The sequence below is a fragment of the Nerophis ophidion genome, linkage group LG04 (genome assembly GCF_033978795.1).
Source record: "Nerophis ophidion isolate RoL-2023_Sa linkage group LG04, RoL_Noph_v1.0, whole genome shotgun sequence".
NCBI classification, from domain to species: domain Eukaryota; kingdom Metazoa; phylum Chordata; class Actinopteri; order Syngnathiformes; family Syngnathidae; genus Nerophis; species Nerophis ophidion.
The window spans coordinates 29,388,451-29,407,663 of NC_084614.1; the positions used below are offsets into that span (position 1 = coordinate 29,388,451).

At 35.3% G+C, this 19,213-nt stretch overlaps 1 protein-coding gene across 2 annotated transcripts; it reads left to right on the plus strand.

Annotated features, from left to right (window-relative positions):
• The first annotated feature begins 4,270 nt into the window (after positions 1-4,270).
• Positions 4,271-14,755, plus strand: LOC133550550 (LIM/homeobox protein Lhx1-like). 2 transcript variants are annotated; one of them, XM_061896513.1, is made up of 5 exons: positions 4,271-4,542; positions 5,147-5,361; positions 6,586-6,863; positions 8,013-8,169; positions 12,048-14,755. In XM_061896513.1, exons 1-5 carry the CDS (start codon positions 4,388-4,390, stop codon positions 12,422-12,424), a joined length of 1,182 nt encoding a protein of 393 aa, XP_061752497.1. In that variant the 5' UTR covers positions 4,271-4,387; the 3' UTR covers positions 12,425-14,755. The 2 variants fall into 2 exon arrangements, with proteins under 2 accessions (XP_061752497.1, XP_061752496.1); XM_061896512.1 differs by having other exon boundaries at positions 4,400-4,824.
• The last annotated feature ends 4,458 nt before the right edge of the window (positions 14,756-19,213 follow it).

The following is a 19,213-nucleotide window of genomic DNA, read 5'->3' on the forward strand; positions in this document are numbered from 1 at the left end:
AAGACTGGCATATTCAACTTAATTCCAAAAGACTACTTGAAGACTACGGCAACACACCTAGGACAAACGGAATTTAATGCACACTTGCAAATGAGAGTCAGAAGTGTAAGAAAACTAGCTATAAAAATGAACGGAACAGTTTTCATTATCCCTACATTTTACATAAAAAATAGGTTAAGTTTGAACTATTTTTTTTATTATTTATCATGTTTCTAAAAAAAATGTTTATCCCATGAATACACGAAAAAATGCGGACAATGACCTAGTCAAAAATGAAATATACAGTAGTTATCTGGTATGGGATATTACACATTCTAAGTAGTTCATCCATCCATCCATTTCCTACCGCTTATCCCTTTCGGGGTCACGGGGGGTGCTGGAGCCTACCTCAGCTACAATCAGGCGGAAGGCGTGGTACACCCTGGACAAGTCGCCACCTCATCGCAGGGCCAACACAGATAGATAGATAACATTCACACTCACATTCACACACTAGGGCCAATTTAGTGTCGCCAACCTCTGTGGAGGCGGGAGGAAGCCGGAGTACCCGGAGGGAACCCACACAGTTACAGGGAGAACATGCAAACTCCACACACATGTATAATTAAATTTAGAGGTGAAAAAAGGGGAATACATGTATTTGAGAAAATTACAGCAATAACCTATCCCAGCATTATTTTTGTTAAGATTTTGGAGTGTTTGTAGCATTTTATGTCCACAAAAACATTTGTAAAATCTGAGGTCCCTGATGTAAAAGTGTTTTGTGGTCTTCAGGTGAGACTTCTGTGCAAGTTCTTCCACATTAAACTCATCCAAGAATGCATTTAATGCACACAGTCCTGCTGCAATGTTCCTATACCAGACCAGGAGTTTCAGAGCAAGATTACGTTTTCAATAAGTTTCCCTGTCCTGAGGACTTACATTCCAGGCAAAATGTACATTTGGTGACCTTTTAATGTCGACCTTTTAAATCTCCATCCTATACCGTAATCATAACTGCTAGTGTGAAATGGGCAATAATAACAGGATGTGTTCCTAAACGGTGGGCTTTGTGGTGTATATGCCAATTCAATGTTTTTTTATGCCATGTATTTTATGCTGAATATTATACTGTAAATGTCAGGCTGACTCACATTTAAATTCGGGAAGCTTAGGGGTCAGATAACTGTGAGAATAAAATGTAATGACATATTTTCTTTTACCAGGTATGGTACGGTAAGTAGTTTTTCATAGTTTGGGAAACGCTTAACCATTAAGGAATCGGATACCTGATTACATTTGCACAAATCAACTGGTCTGAAAAGGCAGCAGAGTTTATTTAATCATATTTACCTTATTAATGTAACAATTGTCATTGTCAATTCACAAAAGATTACTGGCTAATAATTGCATTATTTTTACAGTAAAATTTAAATTCAATTATAGCAATTTACTGTAACACTGAATTTTTTTCTGTTGGTTACGATAAAGTTACAAATAAATGCTGTAACTTCACAAATGTAATTTTATTGTTAATTACTCCCTGGGTTTAGCAGCATACCTATGCTGTACAAACGTGTACAACATAATCTACGGAACCCATTAAGAGACAAATCCGTTTGAATTTACAGTAATTTTTTGTGATATGACAGGGGACTATGATTACAGTGCTTTGCTGTAATATAACAGTTGATTGCTGTGAAATAGTATCCATGCATCGTAATTTTCATTTATTTTGTTGTAATGTTACAGGACATTTTGATTACATATTTTACAGTGAAAAGGGCTGTGAAAGCCTAGTAAGTTTTACAGTGTGTCCATTACAATTTCAACTGGTATTGACTAATTAATTTTGTTTTTCAATATTAATTCACATGAACGATCCCATTGGGTGGGCTGTTTATGTTGTTAAGGCCAATTAGCAGCAATTAACAAACCCTAATGACATGCTTTTTTTTTCTTCCACACCCCCATCTCAAAGCAAACTGGGTGCATCCTGCCAAATTCCAGTGCTTGAGAGAGATCTTCTGTGCTCTGGAGAGGTACAAGGGGGTGTTGGCAAGGCACCGGGCAAGGTGGCTCATCAACACCTCTGATGGAGGCACACAAACCCATAGGGAGACACTTGGAATGCCACCATGATAATTGCTTCCCCTTCTGGTCTTGTCATTTTCACCTATATACACACAGACCAGCAGTTAGTATGTTTGTTTTAATTAGCACAAATAGTGTAAGTACTTTTAAACAAGAGAACATATTATAAATGTCATGACAGGGGTGGAGGGGGTGGGGGGGGGGGGGGGGGTTAAATGTGCTATGTTTATCAAGGGTGGGGAGGAATTAGCCCTCAAGTACTTGGAGTCAAGCCAATAACAATAAACAAATGAAATCTCACCAAAAATAGTATAAGATCACAGCTATACTGTATCAGTAACGAATATGAATGCTGTCCATGGTGCTGATAGTTGTTGTTTTTTTGTATGCATATTTGCACTAAAATATGTGTATTGTGTGAAAATGTGTATACTAAATTACAATTTAAAAATAAATATACACACAGGAAGCTGCCCCAATCATCATTATATTGTTTAAGATTATATCTCTGGACTGAGGACCACAAAGGTGCACTGTAAAAATATTCAGGATTTCACAGCATGTAACAGTATTTCATCCAAGTAGAATGCTGTAATCAACAATAACTAACATCACAACACATGACTGCAGTAATGCACGTTGCTTTTCATTTACATATATATATATGTATGTATATATATATATATATATGTGTGTGTGTATATATATATATATATATATTTTTAATTTTTTTTTACAGTGTGACATTGCAAAGCTTTTAATTTGCAAATTTGAAGTGTTTGTATAACAACAGAGGCTTCACTATCATTTATCTGCAGCTGTGATTGTGTTGAAAATGCAGCATCCCCATTGCTCCAGCCCATAATTTTTTTTTTGATGTGAGATCAGAGATTATTATTAGAACTAGAGAGCCGTTGTCCTTTGAAAGCAAATGAAGACAAATGTAAGAAGAAGCTGCATTAATGTGTGTGGAAAGCACTGTACTGATCTTTACTAAAATCAATAACATATATTTTCATTTGCATTTAAATAAATACTAACAGATGCGAATAATGCAATTTTGGTATTGTTTTGTATTTGTCTTTGTACAACAGACAGTTTAAAAGTTGTTGCTGGGTTTTCAATTATTATTATTATTATTATATATACTGCCGTGCCTCGCCACGTCACGCTTTACCACATCATGGATTGTATTGTATTTTATATTTTATTTTCTTAAGCATATTCTCGAACATTTTTACCTAAATTAAGCATTTTTAAGCATAACAACAGCAAAATGAACTAAAAATATCAATATTAAAATAGCATTGACCAGTAGATGAGACCAAACCAATCAGAGCACGCTGTTCGGTTGCTGTGCCCACTGGTTGGCTCAGCCTCACATAGCCAGCTGTCCTATTCTGGATTAAAAGAGTGTGAAAGTGACTAAAGGGTGTTTTGGGGGGGGGGTCTTGTAATGTTGAAAACATGTAGCTGGAAAACATGTTTTTCGTGCTCTATCAATAACTATATTCATTCCATTAAGAATGATAGAAGAGGAATTTAAAGTTATTTCCATTTTTTTTATGTTTTGTTTTTTGTCAGTGGGTTTGAAATATGACCAACTCATTTTATTTTTTTATTTTCAGATATTATCTATAGGTCATATATATATATATATATATATATATATATATATATATATATATATGTATATATATATATATATATATATATATATATATATATATATATATATATATAGATATATATATATATATATATAGATATGTATATCTATATATATATATATATATATATATATAGATATATCTATATCTATATCTATATATATATATATATATAGACATATATATAGATATATATTTATATCTATATATATGTCTATATATATATATATATAGATATATATATAGATATATATATAGATATATATATAAAATTCTATTTACGTATAGTCAATAATCAGGTTAAAAATGAGGGGAAAATTACTGAAATCATGGCTCTATTTTGGTTTTAGGTCATTTATTTTTATATAGTGTGTTTTCGTTTTCCTGATAGGGCTGACATCGTAACCGCGTTTCCATTGGTTAGCCCCTGTGTGACGTCACTGCTGCATCGCCAGCTGATTGGCTGCGCCCTAACTAGTGAGCTCATTAGCGCGCCTCTCTGCACTGACATTACAACCGGGAGAAAAAATGGGACACAAATGACAAGATTCGGCACACCGACGATACCTCGTCTTTATTTTTGATCTTTCAGGATATAATAACACAGAATCTTTGTCTGGGATCACCTTGATGTTTTTCTCTTTATGACCTGCAGAAATGCACGTCTGTGCAGACCTTTGCGGTTGTTTTGGAGCTGCTGGTCGTGCGTGGATTGTTTGCCAGTTTTCTCATCATTTTGGATCATTTTTCACACTGACTTGGATGCAATTAAGGGCCATCTCTGGATAAAAACGCCGAGGTGACGCGGACACTGGAATAAGCATTAAACACTGTTTGTGTGCGTGCGCGTGTGTATGTGTGTGTGTGTAGGTATAATAAATATATACATATACCGGAATTAATTCCACACAATGATTCAGTGTGCAAATTGCGAAAAGCCAATTGTAGACCGGTTCTTGCTGAAAGTTCTGGACCGACCTTGGCACGTTCAGTGCGTGCAATGTTGTGAATGCAAGTGCACTTTGACTGAAAAGTGCTTTTCCCGGGAAGGAAGACTCTACTGCAAGAATGACTTCTTTAGGTAATTAATTCGTCATTGAACCACTTCATTAATTGCATAAAAATGGGTGAAAATAAACTAACATGTGTAAATAAATTGTACAGGAAAATATGCCCTGTAATAATAATAATAAAACGGTAATTTACATGGTAGATTGTGTATGCTTTTGTTTGTTAATTCAATTATTATATAAGCAAAATGTAAAATAATGCAAATTCCAATGCAGATATGTAGCATTGTTATCCCATAATTGTTTGAAAAAAATGTTTATATATGGAGAAAAGTAGTTTAAAAAAATGCATGTCCAATACCCTCATATTTGTAATATTTTCTCCCCTCACAGGAGATTCGGGACCAAGTGTGGAGGTTGTTCCCAGGGGATTCTTCCCAGTGATCTTGTCCGCAGAGCAAAGAGCAAAGTGTTCCACCTCAACTGCTTCACTTGCGTCATGTGCAACAAGCAGCTGTCCACCGGGGAGGAACTTTACATCCTGGACGAATTCAAGTTCGTCTGCAAGGAGGACTACAACAACGGCAAAGACACCATCCATCTCTCAGGTGCAGATCAATACTTGTTGTTTTACATTGCGTGATATATTTTTATTTGTGCTGATTTTGACTATAAAACACTAATTACTTTATTTACTACCAACATCACTGTTTTCATGAATTTAATTGTATTTTATTTTATATTGATAATTGTAATATATTTTTACTTGTGTTGATTTTGACTATAAAACACGAATTACTTTATTTACTACCAACATCCCTTTTTTCATGAATTTAATTGTATTTTATTTTGTTTTAATAATTGTAATATATTTTTATTTTTGCTGATTTTGACTATAAAACACTAATTACTTTATTTACCACAAACACCACTTTTTTCATGAATTTAATTGTATTTTATTTTATTTAATAATTGTAACATATTTTTATTTTTGCTGATTTTGACTATAAAACACTAATTACTTTATTCACTACCAACATCACTTTTTTCACGAATTTAATTGTATTTTTATTTTAGTTTAACAATTGTATATCTTTTTTTTTTATAATAATATTGCCATTGAGCACAAGACTGTTCAATGGAGATATGCATGTATATTATGTACTACATGTATGATGCATAAGACATACTCAATAAACAGCAACAGTGATTAGATAGCCATAAAATAATAAAGTTTAAATTTTTACTAAACCACTCTCTTACAAGAACGGCATGTATTGAACGATGAAACACTCTCATTTCAGTCATGGTGTGCTTTTGTAATATGTCATGGATCTTTACCAATGGGTTTGACATAATAATACAACATAATACAAAGGGTTTTTTACTGAACATTTTGAATGTTCTTCATTTTTATTGTATTATTTTCTACTTCTATCTATTTATATTCTTACTATCATTATTCCTAATGTTTTATGTTCGTATTAGTATTTTTTATTGTATCAAAATTTATATTTGAAATATATCGGAAATATTTTCACTGTCATTGGTGCTGTGTGTGCGCTTTTTCTTTTTTCCTCCAACCTATAAAAAGTGTTGTACGTTTTTTAAATGTATTTTATTATATTAATATTCATTTGTATTGATAGTAAAAAATAATAATAATAAAAATAAAAATAGTACAAAAACAGCAAACAAGATAAATTACAAGCACGTCCTACAGGCCTGATTCAAATTCCAACGCAATAAAGCAGCACCCTAATTGCATGAAATGAGAATGTAATAATAATAATAATAATATGAATAATAATAAAATGTGCATTATCTGTTAGTGACGACATGCAGCGAGACCAGTTTGTCCCCGGACTCCCAAGACCTGCAGCAGGAGGACGGGAAGGACTCTGAAGTGGGTCATCTATCGGATAAAGACGTCTGTCCCAACGAGAACGACGAGCAGGGCGCGGTGGGCAAGAGACGCGGCCCTCGGACCACCATCAAGGCCAAGCAGCTGGAAACCCTGAAAGCGGCTTTTGCGGCCACACCGAAGCCCACCCGACACATCAGGGAGCAACTCTCGCGAGAGACCGGCCTCAACATGAGAGTCATCCAGGTGTGGACATAGTAAAACTGCACAGGGAGGCATAGGCGCCGATCTACTTGGTCTAAATAAAGGGGACCACACAAATGTTATTATTGGCTTTATTTGAACAAAAACAAATAGCAGGGTGCATTAAACATGTGTGTCTTATCGAAATTTAGTCCTTAAATAAAATAGTGAACATACTAAACAACTTGTCTTTTAGTAGTAAATAAACAAACAATGTAGTAACATATTCTGTCATTAATCATTCTATTATTTTGTAAACATTATTAAGGACAAGTGGTAGAAAATGAATTATTAATCTACTTGTTCATTTGCTGTTAATATCTGCTTACTTTCTCTTTTAACATGTTCTATACACACTTCTGTTAAAATGTAATAATCACTTATTCTTCTGTTTGTTTGATACTTCACATTAGTTTTGGATGATACCACAAATTTGGGTATCAATCCGATACCAAGTAGTTACAGGATCATTCATTGGTCATATTCAAAGTCCTCATGTGTCCAGTGACATATTTTCTGAGTTTATAAACATAATATGAATTTTAATAAAAGAAAAGAAGATTTTGTGACTATAAAAAATATCGATGTAGTCATAATAGTATTGACTAAATACGCTATTGTGTGTGGTATCATTACAGTGGATGTTAGGTGTAGATCCATTAGTGGCGTTTGTGTATGTTGTAGCATCTGGGAATTTGTTCTGTAGTGTTTATGTTGTGTTGCGGTGCAAATATTCTTCCAAAATGTGTTTGTTGTTGTTGTTTAGTGTGGTTTCACTATATGGCACATGTTTATGACAGTGCTGGCATTGTTCACACTGCCACGTTAGTGTGACATGCAGTTGAGTAAGTATGCCATTCATTCGCTCATGTTTATATGTTTGAAGTCAAAAACATTTTTATTAATTGTTTATTATTTGGCTGAATAAAATATTAATTCGACATGTAAATTGAAATAAACTCGCCATTAAATTAACAACACCAAGTTTTTTAGATTATAGATTGAAAGTTGTCATTGATCTCATGTGGGTGCTCGGGCCCCGAAGTACCCACGGGATCGGCGCCTATGCTGGGAGGTTTGATAACCAAAGTGTCCCAATCTATAGTCCTGTTTATATCAATGTTTTTTTTTTCTTTACCCCTCCAAAAAAAGGTCTGGTTCCAAAACCGCAGATCCAAAGAGAGGCGCATGAAGCAGCTGAGCGCTCTGAGTGCCAGGAGACACATGTTCTTCCGCAGCCCCAGAAGGATGAGAGCCTTGGGGGAGAGGATGGACACTCCAGAGCTCGGACATTTCTCCTACTATGGAGGTGAGCAAGCATGGTCCTTTATGTAATTACAATTGTCATTTTTTTTCATTTACTCATTTATTTCAGGCAATGACATACAAAATAGAACAAAGTGCAAGGTTGACAACACGTAATATCCATCCATCCATCCATGGTGCCTATTTCAGCTACAATCGGGCGGAAGGCGGTGTACACCCTGGACAAGTCGCTACCTCATACATTAATATATTGCTAAAGGTAATGCACAGTATAAGCACGGTGGTCCAGTTTTGCCTGAAAGGGAGTGGGAAGAAGATCATTTATTGAGTCCCTGCCCCACTTTTCTATTCAGTGATTATTCTATTGAGCTTCACTGTTAACACTGTAAACCTGAATAAGTAAGCAGAACTCCAAAGTAGCTGCATATTTTTGGAGTTCATAAACTCAAATATTTGAGTATGTCAGATCGTAAATATTTGGAGTTTATGTTAAATGTACTTCTAAATTATAATTGAGTTAAATTGACCAATTAAGCCAACTAAAAAAATGTCCTTCCTCCTGTCTGCTGCCTGAAGAGGCAGTGCACGCAAATGCTACAAAATAAAAGTATTTCCGCCGTGTGCGCGTGTGTGTATGTGCGTGTGCGCGCGTGCATGTAATAATTGATACATACGTACACACACAGAATATTAAACCAATACAAATCTAAAATGCGATTGATTCATTCTTAATTTATTCTTGATTCGATTTAATGATTTGTTCTTTCAAAATAAAACAAGATTATGTCTAATCCACTGAGTTAATTATTTTAAGTAGCAGTTACATAATCTGTAAACGAGTTAATATTAATTAAAAATAACAAGGTTAATCAACTTTTTAAATAAAAGTAAATTGTTACTCACACTCAACGTTTTTAAGTAACTACAACTTTTAACAACTTTTTAAATTCAGACTACTTATTCTATTCAATTATTTTGAGCATTCAACCAAGTATACTTTGTTTAAGGATTATAGAAATGTTGTATCATAGTGGCATTACCACAGGTAACAATAATTTGAATCAACACTGTGGAAAGAATGAACATACCAATAATAATATAGGACAACATAGCAATAATGGTGAGGAAGCATTGAGCACATGTTAACACCTTGAAGTACAAAGTACAACAGCAGGTCAAATTAAAGACCCTCATCTCTAAATTTGAACCAGACCCGATGTTTGTATAATAGTTTAAATCGAGTAATAGTTTAAATTATAATAATAATAATAATGATGATAATAATAATACAATATTTAATGCTATAGAACAGGGGTCCCCAACCTTTTTTGCATCCTGGACCGGTTTAATGTAGACATTATTTTCAGGGACCGGCTTTCCACTTGTGCCAGATAAATACAGAAAAACTAAGTGCATGAAAAATACAACTCACTGTAACGCTGAATTAGTGGGAGCTTGTTTTTTGGGATGAGATCCCCATCAGGTGACCATCAGCCTGCTGGGCACTACAGATGGAAATCAGCCTATGGCTACACTACGTCACATTTATATTTCATACGTTCAAAAATGTGCATTGTATCAAGTCACAAACAAAACAAATTGCAACTTCCTATGAGGAGTTTTATTTTTACATTTATAAACAAGCTTATTTATTGGTGTGTCTAGTTTGACAAGCGAAAGTTAAGCAGGAGAAAATGCAGTGGTTTATAAATTATAAAATGTTTCTCTGCGGCCTGGTAGCAAATGCGTCACGGACCGGTGCCGGTCCCCGGACCGATGATTGGGGACCACTGCTATAGAAGACAGGTGTCAAACTATAAAGGCCAGTGGGCCACTTCATTTAACTTGGCCTGCGAAAACCTGGAAATGTGTGTCAATGAGGCATGTTGCCTTTTTTTTTTTAATTTTGACCTTAAATGCTTAATATTATTTGATGCTAAAATATATTCCAAGCATCTTTTTAGTTATTGAAACCCCTTTTGAGATTAATTCTACAATAGCGAGCTACTATATGCTGTCACCAGCTTGATTTAGGATTGCAAATGAGTCTGTTGCCATACAATATGATAATAATCAATCGAAAGGGGGAATTTTGTAATAATATAATATATCAAATATCGTTTTTTAATGGTTTTGCATTTACAAGTTACAGCCGTGACTGTGATTTGGCTTCCAATAGAAATGAGTGTGACACCTCTACGATACATGCAGCTGCATTAGTTGTAGAATATAGCTTTACATCCTTCCAATGCATATATGATTTATTGACATCACCCTGCAATAAGTTTATGACACATATTTACAGGGGAGTCCGAACTTACCACATATAGAAAAATTTAAGAATACTAAAGGGCCATTTTGATATTAGTTATTTCTTTCATTAAACACGTTAAAACCACTTTATCTTAAATCAGCCATGCTTAACTGTTAATTTCAAAATGGATTATGTAAATATGGCAAAAAGTGCTCAAAATATGTAAATAATGGAGATTCAAGTTAAAACTCGACTATGTATCAGTTTTTCTTTTTTACAGTATCATTCATTTATGAGCGTGCGGATGGTCTTCGTCCCACATAGGGCCCCGCAATCTGTGTTGTTCCCCATTTTGCTTTACGAAGCACATGTAAAATGTCAGTGAATGAATGACAGGTTGCTTCAAAAAAAAGCTCACAGCAAACATTTCCCTAGTCACTTCCTGCTCTGTCCCTGTTTAGAATATAGCACAGCGTTGATGCACCCGTCTTGAACAGGGCAGGTGTGGCAGAAAGGATTGTTATTTCCATTTTTTTTTTTTAGGTCAACACTGTTTTTTTTGCCCTAAATCAATGATAGAACACATATAGTCCAAAGCATGAATCATATTAAATTTACGTTAGAGTCAAATAGTATACAATTTGATTCAGACAATAAAAACTGGTCAAAAGGGTTTCAAATAAATTTAAGCTTTGGACCCCATCTTAGCCCTATGTCTCAAAACAATCAATATTTCAACTTTGTCTCCTTTCAACGTGGAGCTAACACACAGCCCTCATAATTTTTGTTTTTATTTTATGCATAGGGAGCCAATAAAAATATCGATGCATGCCATAAGTGGTCCCCAAACCTTACTTTGGACATCCCTGCTATGCAGTAATGTGGATACATAAAAACATATTGAATTATGTTACTTTTTTTATTATCATGCCAACACTAAACTACATGATGCACAAAAAACACAGAAAACAATACATTTAGGAAAAAAAAGTATATTTTATGTTAAAGAAATGGCTTATTTTATGATCAGATTCTTATGCACTATATGCGTGCATGCATGTGTCTAGTGTTACTGTGAAGACTGAATGGAATATCAATTATTTTATTGCAGTATTTAGTGGTTTTATATACTTATCATGGGTGTTGTGTTTACTTGCAATGACAAAAGAATCTATCATATTGAGAAGTCTTTCTTATAATTTGGTCATCAGCTACATGAGATTGCCAAAGTTAAAAAAATTATGAATAAAATGTGTTAGACACTTTATTGATAGAATCTTAAAGGGCTGCAGAGGGGAGAAGGGGAAAGCGAGAGACTATAAAAAATAACATAATAATAATAATAATAATAATACATATTATATGGCAACAACGAAGGTCAAAAGGGGAATCTATAGATAGTCGTTTAATTAAAGTTTAAAAAAAATAAAATTAATAAAGGTTTGTTTAAAATAGGTATTGTCTGTGGAGCCCTTAGGTGTCATGAATTTAAATAATATCGCTAACAACACATCTCTAGCAAAATCTAATGCAAAAAGTTTTTTACCTGTAAGATGCCAAAAAGTATTACTTTCTGGCGTCTTCATCAACACTTCTGGCTTTTGTGTGTGCCTAATGTTATGGCCACTGAGTTGAACTAATAAGTGCCTTTTTTATAATGAATGCAGATTATCCTCCTGAATACTACGGTCAAGGCGGGAACTATGAGTACTTCCAAGGCCCACCGTCATCCCAGGCTCAGACCCCAGCAGACTTGGGTTTCGTGCCCTCCGCAGTCCCCGCTGGCACCCCACTCGGGGCCATCGAGCACCGCCACCCAGGGCATCATTGTCCAGGGGAGGTGCAGTGCTTCCCCGACGCCGTTCCTCACCATCCCATGAACTCGCCCAGTCCGGAGCCCAACGGACCGGGTTCCATGCACAGCATCTCCAGCGAGATGTGTGGGCCCGGCACGCCTTTCACCACCGTGACCCTGGGCGACAATGGATACACCAACCAGCTGTCACAGCCCTCGTCAGAGGTGAGCGAAGGAACTGTGTGGTGAAGACTAGCATAAATCCCTATGTATCTTATTTATTTATTTGGTTATTTATTTACGTATGTATTTATTTGATTGTATTTGCCTATGTTGTCTGTCTATTTATTTATAATATTGCTCGCCTCCTTTATAAATCTCTAAGTGATTGTAAATGGTCTACAGTTGATTGTATTCAAAAAGGGACTCTGGTGGACCTCATTGATGAAGCAATAAAAACTTGGACTGCAATGTTTGACAAAACTCAATATGCATGTAAGCATTCTTTTTTTCCCCCTATTTAACCCTCAAAGTACATTTGGCACTTGGTTTTGTCCTTTTTGGTAAATTGTTGCTCTATTATTTTTTCTAAAAAGGTTTTTCTCATGATTTATTTGAATATTTTATTTTCAAATATTTTCATACATCAACGATAGACTGGGAAATCATTTTAGTCCAATAGAGTATAGCTAAAGGATTAAACGTGTTCAGTGTATAAAACATTTTTGGATTCATATTTTATTTTTACTGTTTTTTGCTCAAACCTCTTAATCAACTTTGTTATTGAATAAAAATATCAAAAAACATATAATGTTTAATATATTTTATTGAAAGCTCATTTGATCCATTTGTCCCTTTTTTATTTATAAAAATTCCGACAAAAATAAAAAACAAATCAAAATTGCCCCTACTAATTCTAAACAGTAACTATGATAAAGTGTACACTGCAAAAAAAGAGCTGACAAATTATAAAAGAAAAATGTTACATTAAGGGGAGGGTGATGCAAAAAAATTATAAGGAAATTGTATGTCCGTGCACTTTTCTTAATTTTACATAATATGACATCCTAAATTAAGATTTGTATATCTAGAAATTAGCAGGACTTTTAAGATAGATTCTAGTATTTTATTCTGAAAACAAGCATTATCCAACTTGCAAATATGATGTAAGACAATGACTAAAAATAAGTAAATCACTCTTAAAACTAGAGCAATGTCTAGTAATACAATTTTAAAGCTTGGCAAGAGTCAAATAATTTGCAGTGTACTGGGTTTATCCAAAATGAAACCCTGAAATGGGAAAATGCATGATCATATTGTCTAATGGCTGTACAGTTAGTCATTGTAATTTTAATGGCAGTCAATGGGAATGTGTTTTGTCCGCACTTTTAATCAGAGAATGCAAAAAAAAAAACAATGCATCAAAACCAGGTTTATTACTAATCTTATGTATATTTAAACCTGATCTTTACCCCAGTACCTCAGCCCTTTATCATTCACTGTATGGACAATAACTCATTTTATACAAATCTGACATATATATACAATGGGCATTCAAATGGGTAAGATTAAATATATATATATATTTAAAAAAACAGGACATGGTTGCTATCTTTATATAGGACTTAAGTTGATTGAGGGATTTGATCCAAATAAATAGTGGAAAAATATGTTTTATACACGCTTAACTGCCTGAGGACTTTTTTGTCCTTGAGCTACTCTATGCCTTTTAAATTAAGTAATCCCCAGAGGGTTAAATGACTTTTCAGTATTAAAAAACATAACAACCCAAGGGTGTATACAAGGTTTCTGATCATCGCCTTCATTGCATTTGACCAAAAAGCTCTCTCAGGACTGTGAAGTTCATTTTTCCTTTGATTTCATGATCTCTTATTATGTGTCAAACCCTTCAAGAGGATACAGGATGTGTATATCTGAGAAAGAATACTTTTTTTTTGTATAGAAACTGCTGGGAGGACGAGTTTTTCATCACAAAAACTTAATGGGTGGTGGAAACTGATACAAGTGAACACGTTGTAGCTGGGTTTTGTCTTTGCTTGCAGTTCTAGTGTGTAACTAAAACACACACGCACACACACACACACACACACACACACACAAACACACACACGAATGTGGTGATTTAACAGGATTTCAACACTGTCTTCAACATTTACTGTAACCTTGCAACAAATTACTGCAAACATTACAGTACCCTTAAATTTCACAGTAGACTACTGTAAATGTTACTGTGAAAGTAATGCATTATTAGCCAGCAATTTACTGTGAATTTACAACTATGATTTTTACAGTGTGGCTAATTCTTCTGGATTACTTCATGCACACTGCAGCAGGAGCTAATGTTTGTCATGAGATGATTGTTAAAATTTTTGACCATTCACTGTATTATGAATAAAATACCAGTTATTGTTTTTTGTTGAAATCCACTTTTCTATACAGTCATTTATTCAGACTAATCACTTTGGCTTCATCTAAATGTGTGGAAAATAGTTTTGTTGTAATAATAAGGCAAATAAAATGATGTGGATTGAAAAGCCATATTCTCTAATGCGAGGCAGTGAAGACAACATGGATGAAAAGTGTGATTCCAACTGGACGTTTAGAAGTGTATTTTACTCGTAATCCTAAATCCTTAATCTGAAGTAAACTCACATTTGTCTCATGCATGCCGTTTGGAAAACCAATCTTTTGTTTTCCTTGATTAAAATGTCAGCGCCAGGCACTGTTCCAGCGCTCATAAACAATTTATGTTTGCCAGCCTGCTATTTTTCTAACTGAGCGACGAGCCTGAATCTTAAAATGATCGCAAACAATAATAATCACCACAGAGAAAAGGCTCACAGGGTACCATTCTCCATGCAGGATAAATTCCCTGTACATTATTTATTTGAGTTTTGTATGAGGTGTGCAGACAAAATGTGTTTCGACACAAAACCCTTCGATCATTTTGTAACGCAAAAGATGCGAATGTTTTGCACAATCCGAACTATCAATCTGAAATCTGAGATTTGTGTGTTTTCCTTTTTTGTAAGTACACACTGTTTCAACATGTGAGCAAAGAAACAATTGCAACCTTTGACCTTTATGCACATTTGTCGCTGTGAACTGGTTCCCGACAATGCATTTCCTCAATAGGACTTATAATTCAATTATTTTTGTAGCTAGCACAATAACAACCTGTTTATCACCTTTAAAATACATTTTTCAACAATATGAGAACCATCAAGACATGAAATAACACCCTTTAGTAAACACCTTTACACTCTTTTAATCCAATATAGTAAGGCGGCCTGAGGTTGAGCCAATCAGTGGCCAATCAGAACAGCACGTTCTGATTGATTTGGTCTATTATAGTGGCCAATACCACTGTTGTATTGGTATTTGTAGTTTATTTAGCGATTTCTTTATGCTTGAAAATGCTTCATTTAGGACCAAAAAAGGGTAATGTATGCTTTAGAAAAATAACAAAAAAATACGTTTTTGCCATAACTTTGGTTGTGTTACTCGGAATGGAATAATGTTTTCCTAAATGTGTTTTTTCTCATTTGTTCATATATTACCGACCCACTGAGAAACAATTCAAGCACAGACTAAAAAGTCCCAGAAATAAAACAACAAGTTTAACTGTAATCCAATATAGTAATGCTGCCTGAGGCCACGATACTGAACAGCATGCTCTGATTGGTTTGATCTCCTCAATACTGTATTGATATATTTAATTTTTTCGGCCATTTTAAGCATGAAAATGCTTAATTCAAACCAAAAATTTAGTACAGAAGGGAAGTAATTCATATGGCCCCACTCCTAGGTGGATCTCGCGTGAGAAGAGCAATGCCGTTTCTCGAAAATGATGGAAAGCGTCATTCTACATTGCAATTGAAGCTGTGGTCAAAGTTGGAACTGCCACAAAGCACATTTTAAGATATTCAAAGTGGAGAGTGCACCCCCAATTTGTCACGTATCCTTTGTCAGCTAAACCGCGACAAATGGGGCCATATGAATATTCTTCCTACCGCGGAATATGCTTGAAAAAATGCAAAGTAAAAACAATCCAAAATATGCGTTGTGGGGAAGACACAGTATTCGAAGCGCGATGTGGCGAGGGATGACTGTATGTTAAATCCACATTGTAAGAGTAAAACCATGAGTTAAAATGCCATCATTCATTTAATGACTCTGCAACCAATAGAAATGAATGTTTTCATTCTATACACACCTCAGAAGAATTTCAAAGACATCATTAAAAAGTATTACACCTGCATAATCAAGGAATACTTGATTGTTCTGTGGTTTGGTAAATAATAATACAGCAGCATAAACAACCGCAGCCCAGTGAGAGATGCTGTGGACGTTTACAACAATGCATTCCATTCCTGGGAAGACACATTAACATCTGCAAATGCGATACGACAGCTTCATTAAAGTATCTCTGATTGCCTGATGATGAAAGTCAATATGTTAAACATAAAAGCCCCACAATAGACGAGTCGGACTACAGTCTATGGAACCCCTGACTCAAGCCCTGGTACTGCTGAGGGGGTTGGGGGTGAGTAGAGGAGACAAAAAAAAAAAGCCCACAGGGTCGTAAACCATAAACTGCAGAGAAGCATGCATGGAGGGAACATTTGGAAGATTCATTTTCTCCTCCTGTACGTTGGTAGCACAATCCAGATGAGGTCAAAAGGGGAGGTACATATGGTTTGGGCTGATTGTGGCGACGCAAGCTGAGGCTGGGCTATCTTTCAGTCGAGTTAACGCTGAAAAATCGTGACTGTACGCGATATATAGGACCACATCACTCCTTCTTTTTTTCTTATTTTTCAACTCTATATTTTTCAAGGAATACCTAAAGAAGGGTACTGTGACTTTAATTTGCATGATTGTGACATCATCCCGGGAATAAAAACCTGTCCAACCGTGCACACACACACACACGTTTGTGGAGAGACACCCAGAAACACAAAAAAACAGATTTTTGTCAAAGAAAATGAATAGTGGCATGTAATCAGGAGAACCAGCAGAGTATGTGATTGCATGCTTGGAGAAGCACGCAGAATGATATAGTACAGCAACACAAAGCAAAGACACAACCGAAATGCATGTTTTTAAAATAAGAGCACACCAGAACCTAAGCGTCAGGATTTATTTTTTTTTTTTTTTTTCAAAAGGCGAAAGCTGGCAAATGATGTCCCAAGTGTGAGGATATAAGACGCCAACCTGAGGGATGTAACAATGAGTGAGACAAATACGGCATAAATCAATGAGAAAATATCAAAGAAACGCAGGACTTAAGACCAAGTTAACAAATAACACTTGATTTGTGTGGTAATAACTACATTTTGTTAGACTCTACTTCAGGGGTCGGGAACCTTTTCGGCTGAGAGAGCCATTCAAGCCAGATATTTTAAAATGTATTTCCGTGAGAGCCATGTAATATTTTTTAAAACTGAATACAACTAAATGTCTGCATTTTTAAGTAAGACCAACATTTATAGAGTATAATATGTCACAAACTCGCATGGCAGCAGTAGTAGCGACCCCTAGATGCAGGAACCAGGAGAGCGAGGCGCAGCTAAGATGCTTTTAATATCACCAACAGAGGAGAATGAAGCAGTCTCGCATGTACAGTTCTAAACAATAGTCAATCTTTTAGACCTGAGGAACGCGCAAGATAAGCATAAATAGAAACATGCTGATTGGCAGCAGTTGAGGGGAAAAAAACACAGCGCTCAGCGGGACAAACAGGAAATGGAAACAAAATAAAAGCACTGATGGGAAGTAAATACGAAACAAAGAAGCAAAAACAGAAATGGAAATGACAGATCTTCACATAAGACTCTTATTCTTTTTAATAACATTTTTATTCGGAAGCTCACCGATGATCCAATCCTTCTTACCATTAATGCGACTTCTTGAACAGGTGCAGTAGAAAACAGATGGATGGATTAAAATGTATGAGAATGTTTTATATTTTGAATTTAATTTTTAACGCTGCGATTACCAGCGGAATTATTCATTATTTATCGTGTTAAGCAATGTCAGCTAAGATTTATCTGAGAGCCAGATGCAGTCATCAAAAGAGCCACATCTGGCTCGAGAGCCATAGGTTCCCTACCCCTGCTCTACTTCTTCATCTAGTTGAACAGTCATGGATCGGGTCAACATGAAGACTTTAAGTACCATTAGAGTGGAAAAACAAGTTGACTTAATATGCTTAATAGTGTTCCTTTGCATCCATTAAACCATATCTAACCGTATTTACAATCCGCAACATATGTGACAATACCGTCTAAACATCACAAAATGCCACAAATTCAGTCAGCCATATTGAATATTGCGCTCCAAACACCTACAGTGATTTCCATTGATTCTACGCCATAATAGGAACACTTGCGCAGTCTGACTAATACTGTGTAATAATGTGCTGTTTATCATTCACAATCCTTATGTAAGACAAGAACACATATGTGTGGCTTTTTTATGCATTCAAAATCGTAAAAACATAGCTAAAACTTGTGTCAACAGATTGCAGTGGTTCTCAAATGGGGGTAAAGGTACCCCTGGGGGTACTTGAAGGTATGCCAAAGGGTACGTGAGATTTTTTTAAAATATTCAAAAAATAGCAACAATTTAAAAAATATTTTATTTATTGAATAATAGGTTAATTGGCAACACTAAATTGGCTCTAGTGTGTGAATGTGAGTGTGAATGTTGTCTGTCTATCTGTGTTGGCCCTGCGATGAGGTGGCGACTTGTCCAGGGTGTACCCTGCCTTCCGCCCGATTGTAGCTGAGATAGGCGCCAGTGCCCCCCGCGACCCCGAAAGGGAATAAGCGGTAGAAAATGGATGGATGGATGGAATAATAATTAAAAAAAATATGAATGTAAGTTCATAAACTGTGAAAAGAAATGCAACAATGCAATATTCAGTGTTGACAGCTAGATTTTTTGTGGACATGTTCCATAAATATTGATGTTAAAGATTTCTTTTTTTGTGAAGAAATGTTTAGAATGAAG

What these genes read in the sequence shown, in the direction of transcription:
- LOC133550550 (XM_061896512.1), top strand. Translation starts at nt 4,655, where the DNA reads ATGATTCAGTGTGCAAATTGCGAAAAGCCAATTGTAGACCGGTTCTTG. An exon ending in AGACACCATCCATCTCTCAG is followed by an intron (nt 5,362 to 6,585) that starts GTGCAGATCAAT and finishes ATTATCTGTTAG; the next exon opens with TGACGACATGCAGCGAGACC. An exon ending in TCAACATGAGAGTCATCCAG is followed by an intron (nt 6,864 to 8,012) that starts GTGTGGACATAG and finishes CTCCAAAAAAAG; the next exon opens with GTCTGGTTCCAAAACCGCAG.